This window comes from Monomorium pharaonis, chromosome 2 (genome assembly GCF_013373865.1).
Source record: "Monomorium pharaonis isolate MP-MQ-018 chromosome 2, ASM1337386v2, whole genome shotgun sequence".
In the NCBI taxonomy this organism is placed as follows: domain Eukaryota; kingdom Metazoa; phylum Arthropoda; class Insecta; order Hymenoptera; family Formicidae; genus Monomorium; species Monomorium pharaonis.
In genome coordinates this window covers 9,198,401-9,217,080 of record NC_050468.1, presented here as the reverse complement: position 1 = coordinate 9,217,080, position 18,680 = coordinate 9,198,401, and the positions used below count along the sequence as shown (strand labels likewise).

The following is an 18,680-nucleotide window of genomic DNA, read 5'->3' as shown; positions in this document are numbered from 1 at the left end:
AGTTTATTTGCTAACGCGAATTCAATCGAGCAGGTAATCTAATATTATAAATAACTGCAATATTATAAATAACGAGACTGTTTAAGAGGAGGCTCGTCGAGAAGAATTGAAATTTCGCGCGACGACAGTTCGGCGAGGAGGGAAGCGCTAGGGCACGAGGAGATTTTTACTTTCTCTCTTGGGACCTGGATCACCGAAAATCAAAGTCGTGGAAGTGCGGTCGTTAGGCACGGTACGCTTTTTACGCTTCTGCGCGATACATGTGGCTCGCCGGCGGTCGAAGAGATCGGACGGAGAAAGGGTTATCCGGTGTCCATTCATCGCATCTCCGGTGCGGATGCTGGCCGCGCGCCGTTCTTCAGAATGACTTTTTTCGCCGAGAGAATACGGAGGGAAGCGGGGAGGGAGGCTCCTGCCGCCTTCAAAGGTGGCTACTCTCCGCATGCAGCACCTGACTTATAGCGGGCGTAACATTAGCCCCGCTTACTTTCGGGATCGAGTGGCAACTCGGTTCGCCTCCGGGTTGCTGCCGCGCGTAAGACGTACGGGAGTCAGGCCGGAAGTTCCGCTCGGCCGTATATAAATCTTGATTACAAATTGCGGCCGTTACGCATTGCCGGCCGCGCGCGCGCGCGCGCGCGGAAGCGAGCGAGCGAATTTTTCGCAGCCTCGGGCCGCGCGCGATTTCATTTCGTTCACGTACCGCGAGCGACGTTGGCGGATGTGTTATTTCTCGACACTTGACCGATCTCTCGCGAGCACAACGAGCGCCTCGAGAAAGAGAACAATCGTTTGTCACACACGAAGAATGATGTAAAAAGAAATTAGGGATAAGATTTCCTATATTTCTGATTGGGGAAAGCAGATAACAATGTTATAATCAATAATAAACTGTGAAATTAGAATCAAAAGTGAAAATGTCAAACGTAAAGATGAAGAAGCCATTATCATTCTGAAGCTTGGTGCCTAACAATAATTTACAATTTTAACTCTTTCATCTTTATATTTGACTTTGTATTTGATAGATTATTTATAAAAATCGGCAAATATTGAATACATGCGTGTATTCATATTTTTAATTATATTTTACATTTTACAAGAAAATTAACTTTTTCACGCACAAAGTTAATATTTTTCTTATTTTCACAAGTGTCGTAACGATTAGCGGAACGGTCGTCCAAAGATTTGAAGTCTTTTAAAAATACATTTCGGCTACAAATATTATTCTGTCCATCCAGTTCTGTCATTCGCTGCGGACAAAGAGCACAGTAATATATGTCGAGTATTCTCGGCGCGAAATAACGCCAAAACTATTTTGTGTACGAAAGCGGGTCACGTGGCGGCGCTCGTAAATTCGATCGATGGTGCCATCAGTTTCTCCTTGCGAGATCTCAACGGCGGGATCAGTGAGCGATGAGATCGATTTCCGTGAATATCCCGAGTAATTATGTTCTCTGCGTAAGTAAGACGAGCGTACCGTGGTGTGCGGATCTTTGTTGGGTTATTGGTTGCCAAGAAAGTATCGGCGGTATAATTACATTGACGTAATAAATCATCGTCTACTTCGGGCTATACCTGTGTCTTACGGTGTTGCGATATTTCATCAGTTCCCTCGGGCGCAGCGCTGGATTATCCGATAAGCGCAGCAGTCGTCCTATTGAAGTCGTCAATGATTATTCATTGTATACTGTAATTAATGAATTGATCTAATGATTGAGAAATTGTTTCATAGCAAGATACGGATGACTACATATCTGAAGATTTGTATCTTGTAGAAGCCTAAGCTACATAAAAATGAATTAAAATTTTTTTAACTCGGCTAATTATTATTAGAGTTTTTACACAAATTAAAATACGCTTCGTTTATTTGTTTAGAGTCTTAAAAGTCTTCAAAAAACGTACTCTTTCAGTTTTGTGCCACACGTTCTTTCAGCGGTTACTGATGTAAAATGAAGGTTGACGGGCGTAAGGGTGCCGGAGGATTTTAATCCGTCGCCACGGAGAACGGTTCGGTGACTTTAATCGACGCGACGGTGAAAATACCGTTACATTTTCCACGTATCCGTTTACGGTCTCACGCGGATTTATACGAGGCGACGTGAGGCATTCGTAATTTTGTGTGGCGAGTACCGCCGAATTTATTGACGGACGGCGTCGCCTCGGGTGTACATGCGCGATAAGTATCGAGGTTCCTTACTTTCGTGAAAACAGCTCGGGCTTCAACGAACGACGGAGACTTACCGTGATAAATTGCTTCGTACTTTATACGCGCTCTCTAACTGGCGGCGTACGTTGACTTTCGACCGGCAGCGAGGTGCGCCGATCGAAAATATATATTTTATCATGGACAGCAGGAGAGATAACTGGGATCTCCTATGGTGTGGGATGTACATTGTATACGAAATGCGAGGTGAAATTATTTTCAGTGTTGTGACTGTTTCTATCGATTACCTTGTAAATAACTTAGTCCACTTTTTCTTTCCACTTCTTCTTTCCAGTTTATTAGAATAAAACTCTATTTATTTAATTGCTCTATTTGCTTAGGATATTCTAAAAGTATTTCGAAGATTAATTAGAGAAACACTTTTTCTATAAATAAGATTTCTGTGACATTTAATCAGTGGGTTCAATACAATTATGAGTCTTGCGTTTTATCGCGATTTGTAAATTTCCCAGTTGCAACTTCGTACGATTGTGTGGCTACGTAATTTGCCTAATACGTCTCTATTAGCGATCCCTACCGACCGCGTCCCCTTAGAACCGCGCCGAGGAAACGCGCGCGGCAGGGAAAAAGAGCAGCGCGAAAGAAGAAGGAGACCGGAGAGGAGCCACGTTCCGCACACGTTCCGCGCACACGACCGGCGATCCGATGCGGCACCTCTATTACAATCGCGACGCACCGAGAGCTAAATAAAATGAGAGGCGAAGTCGCGCGCGTGGTCGAGAAGAGAGAAAGAGGGAACGTCGCCGTCGCGCGCGAAGAGATGAGACGGAGGGCCGTAAGCGGGTTATGGTCGGGCGTATAATACCGCGTCGGCATGTCCTACACGCATATACCTACCTACCTACCTACCTACCTACACCTATACCTATACTCTACGCGCGGTACGTGTACGTCTTATAAATACGAAGGCAGTGCGTGGCGCACTCGGGAGAGAAGGTGCGTAAGTCCGCATCTGCCCGAGATTCTCACGCGCGACGCATCTGTCTCAAGTTCCCACGAGAAACCCGGGAGGCCCCCGAGAAGGAGAAGCCGTGTTGCCCGGGAGCAAGCCGCGGGAGCCGAGAAAGTTTCGTCCGTCGGGCGCGGGCTGTCCACGTGGCGGCGAGGCGCCTAGATCCGCCACCGTCTTTCCCGCCGCCACGCTCGTTAAAGTGTCAGATTATAGGAAGAACGTATGTACGATCTTTCTGTGCCCTCGTCCCGCCTCACCTCTTCCCCCCATTCACCGTCTTCTTTTCCTTAACCGGGGCTTGATCGATTTTTATTGAGTCCCCCGGACATACGCGTGTCGCCTTCGCCTTCTTAATGAAAACGAACACAGCTATCCGCTCATGCGATCTTTCCTAATCCGTCTGTCCGGAATAAATCGTTCAATTATGAAGGTTATTTTCAAAACGAGAGACATCGCGGAAGTGAATCTTAGGAAATTAATTAGTAAAACATGAGCAAGGCTGGACATGTCATATTAATTTATGAATTATATACAAAATTTGGATCTAAGAACAATTAAATTTATGGTAAATAAGACGTGTTATATGTTTTTATAATCATTCTGTAACTACTTTAATTAAGTTTTCTCTTTTTTTCCGTACTTATTTTATTTATTATTGAGCTCTATCTTTATCTCTCTCCATGTATATATAAAATTTTATGCATTATGTTTACTCTATTCCCTCCACGTGTCGTCGTCCCACGTGGCCAATATACGTCAAGCAAACTTGCTTCTCCCGCTTTTTATCCGCTGGAAATATCAAACTGTCAGATTATAAGGCTACAAAAATTGTATGGAACGTTCCGTGTGGTTATTTATTAGAATATGCAAATTGTAATCTAGGATGACGTTAAAAATATCTTTGCCCTGTCCATATCATATGTTTTATCATATCCACCCGTCAAATTTGCGATCAAATAGTACAAACGTTTTTTCAGGGACATGATAGCTTTGTTATCTTGTTGACCATACGCTTACTTTGTCGAAGGAAAAGAGAAGAGGGAATACATGACGAGGTGCCATTATCCTTGCCAAAGAATCGATTACTTTTACGACTTACTGCATTCGAACGGCGCGAGGTTTTATTATAGTTAACGCGACGGTAGATACCGCGTAACTTGTAGTCGCTTGTAACGAATCTCTTGAGTTTCGCATGGAACAAAGATGCAACAAGAGAATAAAATTTTCTTTTTTTTCCTAAGCCAGGTGCATCTACTGTTTTCAAAAATCCAAGGTTATGACAATCACGGACATAAAATGGAGCAACCGCGCGATCACTTGATGCTATAACAAATATGAACTTGATACACAAAAGAAATTCACATGTGCAAGGTGTGTTTATTATCGATAATAAACCTAGAAAAAACTTAAAATTTTCAGGAATTTTTTTACGTTTTAAAATTATGAGATTTTATTGATCAGAAAAATTTGTGAATTTTTATTTTTAAATTTAAATTCTATCTTTCTCTTTCTGAGAAAATTGTTTTTTATTTTTTTAATAATGGAAAGTGATAATCGACAATTAATAAGCAAAAAAATGATATACACATACTTGCGTGACTCGCGAGTTTTTATTTTAAAAAATCAGTGACAATAGAAGACAATATTATTTTAAATTGTTTAATTATCTTTCAAATTCCAAGAGTTAGATCCATATATTGTAGACAGATTATTATTTACTATTTAATACATATTATTTTTTAAAATATTTTCTTAAATATAAAAATAATATATACCAATGCTTTCTCAAATAATAATAGTAATAATAATATATATCAAAATTTTAGTAGTTCTTTGTGATTGTAATGATTAACTATTATTAAAAGATATAATAAAATAAATTTGTTTTAAAGCTGCATATTAAAAATTTTGTTATCTAGAATTTTACAAGTTTCTAGAAAATCCGGATAAATTCTCAGATAATTCTTATACAAAATTTGAATAATAAATCCTTTAGTATTTAAAAAATTTTCAAAAGAAAACAATGAGTTTTCTAAATATTTTGTTTTATTTTTTAAATGTTTTATTAATAGCTTTCTCAAGAAACAGATTGATTTTAGAATCTGACTTTTATGTAAATTTTATCTTCAATTTTTATTTATGAATATAATTTGTGATGTCGTGACATATCAATCCATTAAATGTATATCAGCCTTACATATACATATTTTATGTATTAATAATGTTTTAATTTTACAATATTATTCTAATCTCCGATATGAAATAAATTCGACAAATGATCGCTTTATGACGCGATCGGCGCCAGATGGAATATTAATATATGACAACTTTCATATTTATGGATTAAGGACGCAGCAGTAGGTGGTGTCGATTCAATCGATTGTAATTGCGAATCAAAGGTGCTCGCTCAAGATGCATACGATTTTGATATATGCGAAGCCGGGATGCAATTACTAAACGTGCGCGATTAACCTCGATTTTTCAAAATCACATTTTGTCGTAAACAACATCCAGGTGCTCAATTTAAACTGCAATTATGTTTTAAATTGATCCGCATTAATCCGTCTCCATACTTAATGACACATTGCGTCGAGTGTCATAAGTAATTATTCCCCGAAAACCGCGATTTTTCACACAGTACATTAATGAACATTATAAGTGACAGTGTGTGTGTGTGTGAGTAGGATACGATACGTACGAGCAGGCTGTCGAATTGAAATCGCGTGATCGAATCGATATTCCTCGATAATTAAATATAAAAGCAGGGCCTTCTTTATTATGGATTTTTGCGAAGGATTAATTGTTAAGAATAAATACAGGCATAAATTTACTTGTTGATGGAAGAGTAAATCGTATTTATACATACGCTATTTTAATTAGCAGTTTTGCAAAAGAAATGTTAATGATGTATGATATTATATTTGATATCATTACTTCTCGTTGATATAAATATAATCCATATTAATGCGACTTATTAATGCGGCGTTCATTAGATATCCGTTATATTTGCTGCAATGTTTTAAGTAGATTGCGGTGGGAATTGAATATTACGGTTCTGATAAAATCGTGCTGTCCCAGAAAGATTTAATCGCAAACTCCCAAGGCATATGATTATACATTTGCGTATTTGAAATCTTTGGCATCCGGTAATCCGCTTGTACGTTGGAAGGATATAAGGTGATAATCAAGTCCGTCCGCGAGCTCGTCTAGCTTCCTCCGAACAAGCGCGTTAATGCGTTCGAGACGGCGATCAACAGGATGGCGTGAATCTAATTTGCATCTCACGCGTGCGTATGGGAAGGCACGTGTATGCATAAACATTGACGCATTTTACATGGAGGATTTACGTAACGTATCATCAATTTCCCGTAACATTTGAGCTTGTTGAAAAATTAAATTTTTGTTAAAATAAAGAAAACCATGTATACATGCATAATATTATTAACTAATTCTTTATTTTTTTAAAATTAATTAAAAAGATCTTGATCTAACTTGTCTGTTCTGATCGTTTCTGCGGTTTACACTTTTCCAAAATCCGATTCCTGTTTGAACACTTACACTTTTACATGACTATTATGTTAAAGAAATTTCGACAGAATTCGATTTGTTTGTCATGAGCGCGATTGCTTTCGCAGGTAGGTTGAATTTTGTTCTAAGCCTACGCTGTTCATAGAACCGGTGAAAAAGCACATAAATTCACGACGGAAATGTACAAAAGATATGTCCGACTCGTGGTCAATCGTTTCTATTCTATATTGGAACGCGGGACTAATCGCCGACTATATCTTGCGCTCGCCTTTATTTATCGTGCTACATCGCGTTGCGTTACATCGGTGCTGCGCGAAAATGATATATCGAGTGGTAACCTTGAGATACGGGCTTCCTGTTAGCCCTTAATCACGTCGATGCTAATCGGTCTTGGCAATCTGCAGAGATAGAAATTACTTGAAAAATATTGCTGGTTGTCCTGGAAAATTTAGAAAACAATCTCTGAACAGTTCTCTTTTTAAAATTTTCTGAATATAAATATGAATTACTGTTTTCTCAAAAAGTAGTTTTTCGAAAACTACGCTTTTTTGGAAATACTTAATATTTAATACAAAGATAACTATTTTATAACTTTTATTTTGCATAATATTTTGCTATAAAATTTTTAATTATCTCTTTTACATTTTAATCATTGGAGAGAATAGATTAATGTCGAATCTTACAATTATTGCACGAACGTCAACGATTATGTTCCACATGTATTCCAAATTAATGATTATGAAATCGTTTTTAATGTAGACTCGACGAATATCTTAACAGTTTCTTCGCTCTTTATGAGATAATCCTATTAATGTGTTTTTGACGTATGCTAATCATACACTAACTATAAATAATCAGGAATGAGAATATCTTCCTTTCTATCTCGGATTATCGGAGACAACATTTAGCGCGATTACTTGGCTGTCACAGAAGACTTTTAATTTTTATTTACGTTTTGTCACTATTTTAATTTAAAATAAGCAAAGATATGGAAGAGTGTAAAAACAATTAAATAAAATATGAGAACTAATTAAATGTATACGAAGCAAATCGTAGTAAATTAATGATGTTTTTGCTTTTAAGTTTTATTCCGTAAAGCGCAAAGCATCATTAGATGGAATAATTTTAGTTTAGTTATAAAAAAAAAGGAAATATTTTTCTAGTAATATGCTAAAATAGTAATATCGGTTTACTGTGTACACGAAGAAAATGTTATAAAAATTACTAGTAAACAGTAAGAACACTAAGAAAGGAATAATAAAAAGGTTTACTATTTTTCAAATTACCATAATATTTACACTACTTACGGTATAATTCTCTAATAATTTTTAATAACTTAATTAATTTTTACTTGAGATGTATCCTTTTTTCGCATTTGTAACTTTGAAAATTCCAACACGTGTTGAGATTATATGATTTCGTAATCGCTACTTGACATTAGGTCACCGAATTGTGTACAACGGCTTCCTCGATAATTAATTATTCATATTTTGCAAATCGTGCGTCATTGATCGATCGCGCTATTATCGATGCCTCGTTATGCAACAGTCGTCTATTTCAATTGCTTTCGCCGTTCTAAAGAGGTCTCGCGACGTGTTTCGTTTGGTTCGAAGAGGTCGCATACGCGTCGAGGAGACAATTCGTGTCTTCCTTTTCTTTTCCCGTGAATGGCGTCGCGGGATTGGCACGGGAATGGCGCAAGCACGCTCCGCGATCATCCATGACGAACGGCATTAGTCACGAGCCAATTTCATTCCTGCTCCCTTTTGCCTCCTCATCGCGAAAGAAGTGCTCTTTTTTACCGTTGCCGTTCGCTCGCCGGCAGCGAAGTTCTCTTGGCAACTGAAACTGGCGTGTGTTCTCTTCCTTTGCGTAATTATTGACAGATTTAGAGTGAGTGCCAATCAACGCATCGATGTAAGATAAAATTCATATTTAAATGGCTCTTTTTCAAACTCTTTCATCATTATACACGATTTATTTACTGATGATCATTAGATTATTTCAAATATTGATTATCATTAAATTAAAATGTATGATTAAAACATAGTAATCATTACACTAATGAAAACGTGCATGCGAATCTAAAATAATAACAGTGATTCTTAATTTAAACATTTGTGGACGTTTTATCAAAGTCGAAAAATTGCATAACAGCTTTACATTTATATAAAGTTCATTTTTTTAATATAAATTAATTTTATCATTTTTTAATTTATTTTACAACCTTTGGGTTTTTACAATTTTTATCTCTATTAATTTCTACGAACATTTATTCGTATTCATGTTTCTACTAGTGTATAAATGCGTCGGTAATTTTGTTTTTGTAATACATTTTGAACATTTCGAGATGACAGCAATTTTAGGCACGTGGCTTTAGAGGTTTATTATTGCGGCGTATTATACAGCCGCAATAATACGATGTATTTACACAAGGTCGCTATCCTTCCCATTGGAGCGCTTGAGACTCGATCCGCCAGGTAGTGTCGCGATCTGATTCACGTGTTTGTTGTCGCATCACTTATTAAAATACGATCGCAATAAGTGTTGGGAGAAAGTACAATCATTTGTGACAAACATTTCACGGTTTTAATTCAGATTGGTAAACTCTCGCGATGAAAATTTTGCGAACTTAAGGAGACAATGACTATTTTACTCGTATTTCACATAATTTTTATATCTAAAATAAAAATCGAATAAAAACAACAACAGAAATTTTTATATTTATGGATATAATTGATTCTTTGATTCTTTGATTGATATAATTGATTCTTTGTCGTAGACTATACCTATCTTGAATATTTATATCTGGTATCGTGTAGTTTCCAGTTTCTATTAACTTAAAAATAATTTACTTATTTTCAAATAAAAAGCAGAACGTACTGAATCAAATTGTGATCCAAGAAAGGGTTGATATATTTTCGATCATTTATTGATAATTACTGTTAAAAACACTGTTAAATTTGTAGTGTTGAATTATATTTGAGTTATTTTTTATTAATCCTATAAGTCGCATTGCTCAATATTAATTTAATTATAATAATGGAGTTATGTAAATAATTTAATTCAACGAATATTAAATTTGACTCAAAGAGTTAATTTCTTAAACACATGCATTGATGGACCTTGCTTTTTTGGAAATTCAAGAATTCAATTACGGAGATGGGATGATAAAATAGGTTGTTCTTTTAACTTCATGTTTTATGTTAAAATATTAAATTTTGTCACACATTAAAGTTAAAAATAACGAAACTAACTTTAGGAAATTGATTTACATTTGATTCTTTAACAGGGTACATGTTAAATATTTTCGACGCGTCCATAAACTGTATAGTTAGACGATGACGATTAATTGTTTGGTAATGTATTGTTGTTTCAATGCAATCATCTTGTTTACGTTTGCACGATCGAGATTAGAGCCAGCAGGCAGTGTCATGTATCGCCATTAAATTATTTGAAACGCGATCGCGACCAGTGTTAGAGGACGCGATTGTTTCTTACGAACAATTAGTGATTATCGATCTACGTGACGAGCTAGTTCCGACGATAAACGATTCGTAAAGTCGTATCGAAGCGATGGCTAATTATCGAAGTATTGTTTCGCGCGATTTATCTACTTAAATTAGGAATTTAACTACAAGGAAAATTTTGATATGGATATACAATAATTGTCTCTTTGCAAATGCTTGAATTTGAATGTGTTTTATATTGCACTTAAAATTTTTTGGTTATATGAATATAAATTGTTAATTCTTGTTAATTTTAGAAAGCAATAATAAAGAAATAGAGCATCATTATTTTTCGTGCTTTTCTCATCTTGTTTTTCCGTTATGATAAAGTGCACAACATGTGAGATTAGCTTTGGCGGCATTTAAAATATAGTACGATTATCGTTTTTGTGATGATTAATTGGCGCGTAATTATAATTGGTCGTGTTCGCGCGAGTGAGAATTGTGTGAGTGCAATAAATCTGAGAGGAAGAGGAGAAGGAGGGAGGCATCGAACGACAACGGAACGATCGTGAGGTGAGTAAAATTGATTATTTATATGTTTTAAATTTGTTATTTAAATAATTCTTTATAATTATTTAATGCGCGTAATAATTATTTGTGTATATATTAATTATTTTGAACGCTGCTATAACTAGTTTGTAAAGTTCAATACGTTTTGCAACATTATTTATAACTCAGAGATGAGTGATAGATTATCTTTTACTTTAATTTAATGGACCTTATAAAATATGAATAAGAGGTAGATATCACGTAAGTATCAATTTAACAATATAAGAGTAATATATTAGATATAACATTTCATAAATTCATTAGAATATATATAAAAATAGACTAAACAAATTAGAAATAATAAATAATGAATATGTAATTCTATATAGAGTACAATCATAATATTTAATATATTGTGCACGAGAATGCACATGCACTATACACAGAAATTAAACCAAAAAATTTTTAGGAAATTGTGAAGTCTCATCACATGAGTAGATTATGAAACAATTAGAATATAAAACCGATTTATATTTATTATAAAAATTGTAATTAAGTATTTTATTAAATAAATGAATGAGCAAATTATCTTAAATATCTTTATATATGTATAATACATTTTTATCAATACAGTTAATTTATATAAATACAAGCTTTTATATTATTTTAATGGTCAAATTTTTAGATTCGTATGATGAATGAGCATCACGAAAAGTGATTTATTGCGGAAACACGCACAGGGGAACATTTCGCATGTGCGGTTGCCCGACACACGTAAAGCTGGAAGCAAACCAAACGAGCGCGAACAACATCAATGAGCAATTTGCTTGAACAGTGCCATTTGCGCTCGTTGAAGTGATCTGTTCATTCGTGTTCGTTCGCGCTTGCTCGATCTGAATCCGGCTTGACACGCGCGCACGAGGGGGATCGCGTGCGTGCGCGCGTGTGCGCCAGCTCGCATTAATGCAGCGATATCGGGGCCGTGGGAATGAGCGAGTAGCGCGAGCGAGCGTTCCGTCGGCACGAGCGGGTCACTGCGACGAGAGGGGAGATACGCGCGGCGGCCCCGCGCCATTCACTCCGCGGAGGACGGTAAAGGCCGACGATTATCAGCCGCATGCGGGAGGAAGTGGTAGCTGATTCCACGTGGTTTTTTTTTCCCTCGCTTTGAGAAATGTCAACTGAGAAAGTAGCGACGATGGTTCGCCGCCAAACGACTCGAGTCTAAGCTACGCCGACATGCAATCGGATTTATTACTTTCATCGGTATTATATCTTCTCGCAATATTTTTTAGATTATATTATATTTATATATGATGAAATTAATGAAGCTGCAAATTCTCTCTTTTATCTTTTCTTGAATATTTTATTTACAGTAAATAAGAATACAGAGAACTTACTGTTATTTTTAATATTAGTTGATATATTAATTATATTATCTGTTTGCCTAATTTATTTTCACTTACAATTGAGTCTAATGACGTTTTAATGAGACAAAGACGGCGTACTGTAGCATTATAGTGGGAATATTTACGGTTACGTGACTTTCCAGAAAAGTAAAGCTGTCCATTCGGGTTTTTTAATTATTTTTTTAATTTACCGGTTACCAGTGAGAAAGTAGCGCGATAAAAGAAAGTATGAAACAAGTTGTTTTCCCATGCAGAGTTGAAAACACAATTCTTCACGTCACACCCACTAATCGCTATCGCAACCTCTTCTCAATTGTATTATTCTGACATTTTATTTTTTTATTAAAACAATTTAATAAGATTATTTTTTCATGTTTCAATATTTATCTCGACGGAGTCGTTCTTTTTGGATATATTATATCTGAATTTGCAAATTTTAAACAATTTTATTTTTTTGTTTTAGATAATTTTTTTTTAAATAAACGTAATTGTTGTTTGTGTAAGATTTTATGAATCTTAAATGTAATTAGTCACGGATTGACATTTGAGGTAGCATTGTGACACAAATTCTTCTGTTACACAAATTCACGAATATCTCGAATGCCTTTGATGACGAACGGGTGCGAGTTGAGGTGTTCCCGTCGTATATACATTATTCGGCAAGACCGATCTTGTACGGGGAAAAATTCCTGCGCGAAACATTTTAATCACTGTAATTACGAAAAAGGGTTATCGAACGGTTGCGACATACTCGTTCCGACCAATTTACGCGGCCCGGATAGCCGTGAGACGACCGTAAATGAGGTGAGAGAACGTGGCGCGAATGGGGAGGGGAAAGGGGAGCAACTGTAACAGGATAATGAATTAATTTATTTAATCGACGCGATGTCGCGATGCCGCCGGTGAAAATAACTCGCGTAATTGATACATTCCGGGCGGGCTTTACAAAGTTATTTTACAATGTCGCCGTGTCGTTCCTGACCTCCTTTGAATGGAAGAGTGTGCTAAAGAAAGCTTTTGCCCCTCCAACGCGGGTGCAAACCTGTATCTAATGCAGGGTTGTCCGAAGGGTTGCCTTGCCTACAGGCTGACCTGTATCCTACCTACCCCAATATCAAGGGAAGACTGCAAATATAATTTCTTTTTTATACGTAATAAGTCACCTTGTTTTCGCTACCTTGTCACTAAATTGTTTAATCAGTTCTACAATTATGTAAAAATTGATGTTAAAAGTTTATTATTTTAATAATATATTTTGCCGTGTTTTTATTGATTTTTTAAATTAAATTAGAAGTGAAACTGAATTAGAAAAGATAGCATGGCATGAGTTTGGTTATTTGTTATCTATATATAATAGTATATTATATATTGATTGTATTAATTATATTGAGAGAGAGAGAGAGAGAGAGAGAGAGAGAGAGAGAGAGGAAATTATTTATATTTTATAACAATATAAATTAGATAAATATTAATATGTAAGAATTGCATATATCGTATTTTTTTAAATTTAAGTCTTAATAATAAAATAATAAGCTTATTGTTCTCACTGCAAACAATCCAAATTGCTTATTTATACAAAATTAAAAAATTATATAAATTCAGGTAGTGTCAGGTGATACTGTTTCACGATTGAGTGTCTCTATTAAGCAAACAAAATTGTATCAGCCCTATCGTATAATTTGCAAATTATGCACCCCTCCGATTATTCTATTATATTTCAATGTGCGGTTACTGAGCATCGTTGTATCTTGTATTATCTTTTTAAGGGTTGGGGTTTTTCCTACCCTTGTGTCTGCTGTAGAAAATCATGCGAGCATGCACCCTTATCTATTCCACAATGGACATGTGTCTGTCACATATGGTCAACACGTGCGCATAATGTTGATTATCTGTATAAAATGTTTGATTAAACGAACTATTGTTTACTTTTTTTTTATTTCTAAATTTATTATAAAGAAGTTTAATATCGTGTATCTCTATAACTTATTGTATTATATTAAAAAGTGTAACTGAGTTTGAGACTATTTTATTGACATAAAAATGTTGAAATGTTATAAATGTAACAATAACTCTATTTAGTAATGAATGGTTAAATCAAAATTTAGAAAAAAATAATTTAAAATATTTGAGATTCTCTCTCTTTAGAAAATTATACCTGACAGTCACAGGTTCCTTCGACGTGCTCCATTCATTCATACACTCACATTGGGAAGAAATCTTCCCGCCTAAAATCTCTTTCATCTCATCTTTTTGTGGACGAAATAATTTTGTCCGACGTTACTTTGAACTTAGGGTAAATGCTTGGTCAAATCTTTTGCGTTCGTTCTTGAGGAATTTTTGAATCGCTGAATTTAATGAAATGAATTTTAAAAGAAACCCCTTTGAAAGAGAAATTTTTTGAAAATAATCTTATAATTAATAATGTGATTAATATGACGCAAAGAAACGATTTTTAAGAACGTCAAACTTAAAAGCATTTTTTAAATGTATCTCTTTGATAACCTTTCTTTTTTTTACGGTTAGAAAATATGTATTTTAAATAATATATATGATTTAAGATTTCTATGATATTCTTAAAATTATACTTAAGACTAAGATGAAGGGAAATATTAATTGGCACAAGGTACATTTGCTCTTATAAGTAACATTTATTTTAAACAAACATATTGGAAGACAAATAGGAAAGTGTCAGCGATACTTGCTGACATTAAAGCCGATATCACAATCTCGGAATAATTCTCTCTATAAAATATAGGTACAAATATCACAAATGCGACAAACGTGTCGCCGCAATGTAAAAAAAAGTAAATAAAAAAAATATAACGCATCTCTCTTTCTCTTTGACGTATTAATTTTACATCTATGAGGAATGCTGTCATGTGTTCTCGATCAGTCAATTGTCAATGAACTAAAATCTAAGTGATATAACCTAACGATCACAGTTTCGAAATGTCTATTAGCTGTCATCCCACAACTCTCGATTGACAGCGTCAATTCTTGACCTCGAGGACGCTTCCGCGGGAGGAAGTTCAGCGAATCTCGTGTAATCAGCTCAGATGATTCGCCTTTGAGGTAGATGCTGTCGTTCTCGACGATGACACCTCACGCCACTTGCACCTCGGGAAGCTGGTACTGCGAGAAGGCGCGTTCCTTGTAGCACAGGTCCCGGTCGGCCATGCTGAGAGTTGTCCAGTAGAAGTCGCCAGCGTGAGTATGGGCGAAATGCACCGGCACGTAGCACTGACCAGGCACAACCGGCACGACGGTCATCTGTCCGTCCAGGCAGACGGTGATGGCGGCTCCCTCCTCGGCGTCCCGTAGCTCCTGCAGGAGTCTACGCTCCAGCGCCTCGTTGGCGTTGTTCTGGTTCTCGATCTCCTCGGTGAAGATCCCCACCTGAGGCACAGCCGCCTGATGTTTGTTTTTCTTGATGTAACTGCTCGTGCGCTTCTTCAGCATTCGCAATAGTGGCTTCAGCGGTTTCAGTATGCGTCTGCTCTTGCGACTGTTCACGGCCTTGTCTTCTGACATCTTCAGGTTGTACAGATTATCGTTGAACTCGTTCTCGAAGACGTCGTTGAGCTCGAAGTCGAACAGCGCAGGTTCGCTCATGATAGTGGCAGCGGCCATCTTTCTTCTTTCTCTCTCTCCCTCTCTCTTTCTCTTTCTCTCTGATTGTGTGTTCTCCTTCGGACCACGGTACACGAACCGGTTTCTTCTGAACTGTCGAAACTCGGAACACGTGGCACGAACTGTCGTTCGATAGGAACTTGGCGGGAGAACTTGAAAGCGGAATATGTGCTTTCGGGCAAGTCGCTTTGAAGCGAAAGGCTAGTGAGCGAATGGTACCTTAGTACGAGCAACCCCGTCCTTATATAGCCCCGTCGAGGCTGCACGGGGTGCAGAGTGGGGGAGGCAGGTGCACTCTGGCTGTGGGAACTCGGAGAATTCGGAGCTTCCCACGTCGGGGTCCACGCCGACCATCTGCCGGTCTTCTCCCTCCTCCGCCTTCACCGCCCGATCGCCCACCACCTACCTCGGTCCTCGCAGCACCCTGCTCGCAGGGGCCCCTTCGTGATACACATACACGTGCGCGCACACCCCCGTGATCACCCCCATTCGACCTTCTACGCGGTGAATCCTCGCTTACTTGTTCCACGTGACTCCGATTTCTTAAGTTTTCTAAAGGAGGGTCTCTTCTCTTTCTCTAGGATACAGCCCGGATTTCTAGTATGAAGGGGGTGGTGTTGCTCCTTCGAGACTTGTTCGAACCTGTCGCGACACGTTCGTGCACGTCACGCGAGCTTGCGTGAGGTGAGACAGAGTTTGTCGTCGCGCGGCTTTACACTGAATACAGAATATTGAACTTGTTGCTACGTTAACATAAGAACTGACGTGCCTTGAGAATGATAAGTTATGACACCGGTGATAATAGAGATAATGATACGAACAAAGAAAGCTCAATGTTTAATTACGGACTAGTCGATTCTTATATTCACGAAACGTTTATTATATCAACTCATGTAAAGTACAATCGATTGTGTATTCAATTTTAACACGCAAAGTAGCGTGACTCAAGATGCATTGCAATGTAGAAATTCTACGTCCTACGTGTATAATTCTTTACAAAAAAGTAGGAGTGAAGAAAAATTTTAGGTAGATTTTTGATATACATTATACTTAAAATTAAAATTATCGCAAGGTTTTATTATATAAATTTATTTGGATAAGTATATAAATATTTTAATAACTTTATATTAACATTCTTCATTATTCTTCTTTAAATTTTTTTTTAAAGTATTACAATTACATAAAAGAATTGATTTATTATCCTAATTTTATTAGAAATATTTATTACATATGTATTTTAATTTAATAATTTAGTACAAATTATTTTATGTGTTAGAACAATAATTGTTTTGGTTCAGAAAAAGCAATTTCTGTTACGATCGTTGTTGAAAATTTTTAAGCCAAAGGGTTAGCGTAGCTAGCTAGCCGGTAAGTTATAGTAATTAACCTGCGGTAATAACGTACTCCGACTTCCTTCATTACCCCACTGTGCACGAGAGATTTAGAGCCAAGGAGCGTCTAGACGCCTCGTGATAGGTGCGGCAACCCCCGCTATTAAATACGCCTCCGACTGGATTTTTTGTTATCTCGGAACTCGGCCCCTTGTCTTCATGACACGATCACGGTGCGTCCATTAACTGTACCGTCATAAAAAAGTTGTGAAGAGGTGAACTTTTTCTCCTTCGCCTCGCACCCCACGAATTGTCGAGTTTTTTTTTTACCAAGTAGGGTTTTTTTACAACCTGTTTCACAATAGGAGTATCAGGTGAATGTATTTAATGGATACGTTAGCACTAGATTGAGAAATCTATAAATACGTACAATTAAATACATGTTCGACCATTCTCAATTTTTATATAAGTGTAAAAAATTATATGCACTATACAGGGGAAAAGGAGGAGAAACAATATTCACTTGTTTAGATTTAAACGTAAAATCACCGGTTTCGGGGCGGTTTTAGTGGTGCACCTGAACCGCAGTGGAAACTCATTGAGGGTGAAAATTGTGGAGGGTCCTGTCGAGCTGGGCAGACGTGCCATAGCCATACACCGCAGGCAAACTTTGCCCTCTTAAAGGACAGGTACTACACTCGGGCATTATTTGTTTTCACTTGCATTTCAGAAATGTAGCTGCGTGGCAGGTGAAACGAGGCTGAAACGCGATGAGGCGATGAGCTTTCTATGAGCTGCGAGATATTTTGTTCATTTTTATTTTAAAGTATTATTTTTCTATTTTGAGATTCTTACAGAGACTATTTGAAGATTTTTTAATGAAAAATTGAAAAAATTTATGCGTAGACAAGTAGAGCATTTCTTGTTATTATATTTTTAGTTTAATAATTAATTTTTTAAGAATTTATTGATAGCGGTTTTCTGCAAACTTAATATTAATATGCAAACTATAATTTATGTTTATTGGTATAAATTGAAATTAGATATAAAAATATTTGTTTACACATTAGATATATATTGGTTAGAGTCTCTATGTATAATTTCCAATTTAGATTTGATTTTATCTTTGATTTAAAACTCTTTGTCAGTTTATCGAGTTGTTGAATAACCGTATTGTTAAATAGCCGTTTCACCTTCATTTTTAACTTGAATCTTGGCGAACCTCGGTTTTTGCCTCGTTCCACATTTATACGAAAAATCATCGACCTTTCGTACGAATGGCAAATTTAAAAGCATCGTGAATTAAGCGTGAATTATCGATCGACTGATTTCATGTATATGGTAGCCAAGTCAGTGGAGTGTGTCGCACACTGAATATCGTGCAAAAACAAACTTGTAGAGGCGCTTGAGCTTCGCTTATTTCCGGCCACGTGAAATTTCACACCAGGAAATCAAGTAGCGTAAAACAATATATTCGCAGATAATGGTCGTATTTACTGAAACTAACGGGCTCAATCGCAACCGCTCGACTCCAGCTCGCTAGGCGGCTCTCTAATGAAAATTGAGGAAACGGATAATTCCGCGCGTTTCCTGTTAACCGCGGAT

The 18,680-nt window shown here is 36.7% G+C and overlaps 2 protein-coding genes across 5 annotated transcripts in view; one reads left to right on the top strand and one right to left on the bottom strand.

The window, feature by feature from the left end:
• Positions 1 to 18,680, top strand: part of LOC105834028 (tubulin polyglutamylase TTLL4) — a 201,703-nt gene that overhangs the window by 27,528 nt on the left and 155,495 nt on the right. Inside the window, exon 1 of one of the 4 annotated variants that reach the window (XM_036283558.1) lies at positions 9,446 to 10,729. The exons of the other annotated variants lie outside the window; for them this stretch is intronic. The gene's annotated coding sequence lies outside the window, so the exon portion shown is untranslated. Of the gene's footprint in view, positions 1 to 9,445; positions 10,730 to 18,680 lie in introns of those variants that run through there. 4 annotated transcript variants of the gene reach the window in all.
• LOC105834033 lies at positions 12,489 to 16,729 on the bottom strand. The gene has a single exon (XM_028194111.2). It carries the CDS (start codon positions 15,742 to 15,744, stop codon positions 15,217 to 15,219), a length of 528 nt encoding a protein of 175 aa, XP_028049912.1. The 5' UTR covers positions 15,745 to 16,729; the 3' UTR covers positions 12,489 to 15,216.